At 33.9% G+C, this 6,473-nt stretch overlaps 1 protein-coding gene across 1 annotated transcript; it reads left to right on the plus strand.

The window, feature by feature from the left end:
* The first annotated feature begins 220 nt into the window (after positions 1 to 220).
* LOC145323495 (SPRY domain-containing SOCS box protein 1-like) lies at positions 221 to 5,127 on the plus strand. Its single transcript, XM_080165896.1, has 7 exons — positions 221 to 257; positions 847 to 954; positions 2,121 to 2,173; positions 2,874 to 2,940; positions 3,454 to 3,560; positions 4,046 to 4,169; positions 4,649 to 5,127. The coding sequence occupies exons 1-7, from the start codon at positions 221 to 223 to the stop codon at positions 4,816 to 4,818; spliced, it is 666 nt and encodes a 221-aa protein (XP_080022022.1). The 3' UTR covers positions 4,819 to 5,127.
* Positions 5,128 to 6,473: the final 1,346 nt, after the last annotated feature.

Raw genomic sequence — 6,473 nt, forward strand, 5'->3', positions numbered from 1 at the left:
TTAGAGAAGTATTTTTCATAATCCGGAATTTTGCTTTCTAAATAGTCTTTTTGTATAATGTTTTGGCTTGCCCCTGTGTCTAATTCATATTTTAAATTAGTGTCATTATAAAAAATATCAAAAATATATGGTTCTACCCCTGTATTAACTTTTAGTTTAGAAACGATTTGATTTTTAATGTCATTAACAGTTTTAGGTTTTTTCTTAATTTTTACTTTAGATGGCCCAGTCAACTGATAGTGCCAGAACTATTTTGGGTAAGTATACATTTCAACTTCCAAGTATTACTTCAAACCAATTAATATACGGTGGATAAGAACCGGTTCTCAGCCATACTGTAAAATCTTGTAAGGCATGGTATTATATCCAGTTTTCTACGAATTTAAAAATGTACAATCATAATATTAATACCAGTATTTTTAGCCCGGACTTTCGGCCCTTTGAGACTAACAAAACTGGTTTTTCATTTTAATATCCGCGGATAGCTGTCTATAATACGATGCAATGAATAACTAATAAAGGATTCATACAGGAATAGGACAATGATGGAAAAATGAAATTATTAACTGATATAGTACTTTATTACTATTAGATCTCTCAAGTGGTTTTGGCTTTGTCTTTAGCATAAGGATCATTGATAATATACTTAATTTGATGTGAAAAAATATTCCTTCCAAACTTTTTTACAGTGAAAAGCAATCTGTTAGAATTTTAAATATACAAGCCCAAGGGGAAATCTCACCAAGGCTTCTAACTGCCTCTTTCCATTAAAGTTCCTTAATTTAAAAACTGTCTTATTTTTAGTATTGTTTTTACTTTAGTAGCTAAGGTTTGCCATTTGTTTAGGCTACAGTTCTGGTCTTCACATATTTGAGGTGACCTGGCCTGTCAAACAGAGAGGAACACATTCCATGGTTGGCGTAGCTACTGATAGACAAATACTTCATAGTGTAGGTTAGTATTATTCCATGGTTGTGTAGCTACTCATAGACAAATACTTCATAGTGTAGGTTAGTATTATTCTATGGTTGTGTAGCTACTCATAGTCATAGACAAATACTTCATAGTGTAGGTTAGTATTATTCCATGGTTGTGTAGCTACTCATAGACAGATACTTCATAGTGTAAGTTAGTATTATTCCATGGTTGTGTAGCTACTCATAGACAGATACTTCATAGTCTAGGTTAGTATTATTCCATGGTTGTGTAGCTACTCATAGACAAATACTTCATAGTGTAGGTTAGTATTATTCCATGGTTGTGTAGCTACTCATAGACAGATACTTCATAGTCTAGGTTAGTATTATTCCATGGTTGTGTAGCTACTCATAGACAAATACTTCATAGTGTAGGTTAGTATTATTCCATGGTTGTGTAGCTACTGATAGACAAATACTTCATAGTGTAGGTTAGTATTATTCCATGGTTGTGTAGCTACTGATAGACAAATACTTCATAGTGTAGGTTAGTATTATTCCATGGTTGTGTAGCTACTTATAGACAAATACTTCATAGTGTAGGTTAGTATTATTCCATGGTTGTGTAGCTACTGATAGACAAATACTTCATAGTGTAGGTTAGGATTATTCCATAGTTGTGTAGCTACTGATAGACAGATACTTCATAGTGTAGGTTAGTATTATTTTATTGGTTGTGTAGCTACTCATAGACAAATACTTCATAATAGCTGTCGGTATAAGAAATTTGAAAAACTGTTATTGCTATCATTTAACATGAATTAAACCAAACATATGTTTTTTTAAAAGTTGATTCCTACGTAATTCAAACGTTTCTAGCCGCTAGTTGCTGGTACTAGAAATCTAAAAATGTGTTTTTTGTATCATTTCACATGATTTAAAGCAAAAATATGTTTCAAAAAGTTGATTCCTACATAACTTATGGTAGATTTGCCTTAAAAATAGCCAAAAAACGGCTTAACGGCTGAGCCATTAGCCGTTAATTTTCCAACTTTTTGTTCGATTTAGGGAAAATAGACCTACCAAGGATTACTCATGAAAATTTCAGATCGAAATTCGAATTCTAAGTGCCGTTTAATCATTGATTACGAAATGGTTGCATTAACCCCCCCCCCCCTTATTCTAATAACTTATGTTATTTAGGTTACAGCAGTTTGATAGGACTCTCAGACCAATCATGGGGTTGGGATTTAATCAGGAAAATATTGCATTTTTGTAATGAATAACAAGGGTCATTTTTTTCGCGTACCTAACTAAAGGTATGCTATCATTTTTGATTGATGGGGTCCCAAAAATATCTGCAGTTTTAAAATTGTAAAGGGGCGGGGGGGGGGGGGAGAGGATTCTAAGTAGTGATGGCAATCCGTCGAATTTTTGGGCCGGATTCCGGATTCTTAAAAGAATCCGTCCAAAAAAGTTGCGGATTCCGGATTCTTATTTTTGTGCTACATATGTCCTAAAAATTAATGTTTTTGGGTTTTTTCTATAATTCACTTCCGAGAATTGAACCAGATTTTAAAAGATATTATATATAATGATGATAATCTTTGCCTTCAAAAAGGGGAAGTTGAAAGAAAAAAACTCAAGACGCTAATTTTAGCCTACCAATTCAGAATCCGGAATCCGCTATTAAAAAACGGATTCCGGATTCGGATTCCAAAATTGGCCCAAAAATTGGGCGGATCCCGGATTGCCAACCCTAATTCTAAGTCATCTTTTCCCGTATGACCTAGCCATAGAGTTATCAGCTTTAATTACATCAACTAACCAATTGGTATAAATTAAGGTGTGTATATTTTTCCATAATCAACCCCCCCCCCCCCCCCTGTATCAAATATACACCCCTGCATACGTTGCAAATCTTTGTTTGGAGTCTATCTTATGCAATATTAAAATAGAATGAAAGCTTTCCACAACAGCGCTCAATTAGAGGGAAGAGATTATCCTGCCTTCAAACCTAAAGGTACCATATTATTTCTTTTTTTAAGTTTTCCTTTTAAATTTATAAACTCACAAGAAAATGTTTCTATAATTTTCGCCTGATAAATTTTATTTATTATCTTTGTCATTGCCATCAATAAAGGAGTAGGATGCGCTAAAAATCCGCAAAGGTGTGAGTTTTAATGGTTAAAAATAGTAGTAGAATGATAATATTCACTAAATATGTGTATTTCTTATTGAAAAGAACTATAGAAAATTTTTTTTAAAGTTAACATACATTTTTACCGTTCTACTACTGTTTTTTAACTTAAACTCACAACCTTAACGGATTTTTAGCGCAACCTACTCCTCCCTTTCACTTCTTACCATCGAATGCTTTGGTCAAGTCAATAGATCACAAATTGTAAATATGTTCTTTCCTTAGATCTTGAGACTTTTATTGGTATTAAAATTTAAAATTATAAGACCTTTTTCTGGTTTTGTAATGCTATGCATTTGGGAAACTTGTTTGATAGAGAAAAAAAATTTATTTTAGATTTCAATGTGAAGAAAAGTTTTCAGCTTGTTTTGGACTGTGACGCTGGCACACTGGGATTTATCCAAAATGGAGTCTGGTTGGGCGTTGCTCATTCTAATCTCAAGGTAACTTGTCTCATACGGAGCAACCTGTTTCTATAAATCAATAAATGTTTGTTTTTTTTCACTCTGTACTAGAGGCTTTGATTATCAGAATATCGGATAAACTCTGCCCTTCTTATTTTTCACTCTTTTTATCTATCTCCTTAACTCTGCATAATTTAATTGGAAGACTACTTGTTCAAAGTATTATCGAATGTCGTCTTTTTCGTTGGAGACCTCTGGGAGCAGAATATGCTATTGATTTGATGTTGCACAAGATTTTCGTGTACTCTTATAAAGTGATACACTTAGCTGGCTTAAATAGCGATACCTCAATCCACTCCAATATCCCATCTCCTTCCCTTCTACTGAATGAATTAACTCACCAATAAATAAGGCCCATATTAGCAACCTAGATTGATTACAAATTTTTCCCTGTCGTCAATATATCAACATATTCTAAAACCACTAGGAGCAGCTATAGAGTAGACATAATATTTTAATTTTAGAACAAGACCCTGTACCCGACAGTGAGCAGTGTGTGGGGACATTGTGAAGTGAAGCTGCGCTACCATGGAGGTATTGATGCTGGTGTTGTGCCCAGGCTCATGGATATCGCCAAAGTCACCATTAAGGAATCTTCATTATCAATAATTGTTATTCCCGTGACCGTGGTTCGTTGTCGGGAAGGTGATAAGTTCGAATCTCTGTTCAACGCCACGTCATAACTAAATAGATTGATATTTATTTCTTGCAATCATTCATTTATAAACAGCTTTCCGCGGATATAAAATGTACAATTATAAGATTTAAACCATTTTTTTAGCCCTGAGATGTCAAAGGCACGGGATAAAAAACTGGTTTTACTCTTATGATTGTACATTTTTATATTCGTAGAAATTTTTTTTATTGTTTTACAAGAAAATGGTTTCTACTGCAGCTATGTCAGAAGCACGACATTATTGGACAGGGTAGGGGGAATGTCTTGGTCCAAAACGGACGCAACTCTTTACCATACATTGTTAGGACTTCCGTGCAAATGAAGATTTGATTCGTAATCTTGGGTAGGTAATAAATCTATCAGCTATTGGATAATGAACAACTTGAAATTCAGACCGCATTGACAACTGCCGCTAAATCATCTAGCGGCTCCACAACCACCGGCGGTTCTGTTGGCGGCTTACCCAACCATGAACTCATCAATTCAAATATACATAAACTACCTGTTAGTGGACTTATGAAGACCTTTCTAATTGGTTCTTCACCAAACGTAAAGTGCTAACTATTTTTTGTTTTGTTTTATTGTTTATACTGTTTTTGTGTTAGTGTTTTTTGAATATTGCAGCCGATCTAATTGAAGTCATAAAAACTTATATATACTCCCAACAAAATGCTTCATTAGGATTTAAATGTTCAAAAAATGGATTTTGGTGTACTTAATTTTTTCAAAGTCTCAATTTTTTCAGAAAGAAAATTCTAATATTTTTTTATGCAAATTTTCATGTTGTGCATCAATATAGTCGTGTTATATCTAGTGTGTAATTTTACCATTATAGTTTTATTGTAAATACAAATAAATCTAGTTCTGTTATCATTTTGTTAGTATTCAAGAAGCATTCAGAATAAGTTTGTTTGTGCGTTCGTCAACTGTGGATGTCCGTCATTGGGCGACCATTATAGTAAAACACTCGAGGGTAAAAGGTTTAATTAACCTTGAGCAGACTTTTGATTGGGTCTTTGAAAATTAAACAATGGTAAAGGAAATATTAAGTCAAGTAGCAGAAAAAATTTGCTAGCAGATGAAAAGTGTCATTGGCAGCTTATACCAACAATGAAATTAATTTGGGAAAAATCACGAAACCTATACCTGTTTTTAAGCTTTCTTTGGGGGGCAACACATCGTAAAATTGACGACTTCTCCGTTTGCCCCCCAGATATTATTTTACATTTATTTCGCTTGTTGGTTATACCTTAAACCTGGTCATTGGGATAGGGGAGGTTGTTATCTGTATACTGTATATACAACTGTACTATAAATCTGTTGGGCGGCAAACGATAAGTTTTGGAGTAGCTACTTTGTTATAATTCACTTTGTCTGTCAGTCCGTAACGCCATAGTAGAACAAATTATTGTATTGGCCGCTCTTGAAGATTGAGGACTATAATTTATTTAAAGATTCCCTGTATCAAAGAATAATTTACTTTGTCAAGTCAGTCGGTCATGCATTATGACAATAAAAATACTAGGGTTTGCAATCCGTCTAATTTTTGGACCGGATTCCGATTCTTGCAAAATCTGCCAAAATATGAACGATATAATCAGTGGATTTCGGATTCTAGCAATATTTTAAAAGACCTTTTTAAAAATAAATTAAGGGTTTAAAGAGGGGGAGGGTAAGATGTGGTGACTCGTGCCACGACATACCCGCAATTTTATTTTAGGAGCTACTCCCTTATTTTCAGAGATTATTGGGTAAAATCTTTTGAATTGTGTCACTGATTACCCCAAGTTTTGGTATCTTTTTATATAAAAAAACGGCGGCGAGACCGCCGTTCGTCGCCAAAAATTTTTTTTATTTCATTTCTCGCCGAATTAGGCAATTTGGAATCATTTGAGACCATGTTATTTATTTTTTAAAAATTTTCCCTTATAACCAATCCTGCTGGGGGACTTTTCAAATTCTCGTTTATCAAGGCATATCTTAAATTCAGTGCTTATCCTGTGCTTTTAAAGATATTAAAGCTAATCACAAACGGTTTATTAGGGACCCTTTAAAAATAAGGGTATCTTTAGCCTTACTTTAGTTTAGGGGAGATAGTCTACCCTTAAATTTAGTAATGTCAAGCTTAGGTTAAGATTTTGATAGGAATACTTTAACCTTACATAAACCTATCATATCAATATAAGGTACCCCCCACATCTACCCTTTTCAAACGA

This window comes from Acartia tonsa, chromosome 6 (genome assembly GCF_053477335.1).
Source record: "Acartia tonsa isolate MP-2025a chromosome 6, ASM5347733v1, whole genome shotgun sequence".
Classification (NCBI taxonomy): domain Eukaryota; kingdom Metazoa; phylum Arthropoda; class Copepoda; order Calanoida; family Acartiidae; genus Acartia; species Acartia tonsa.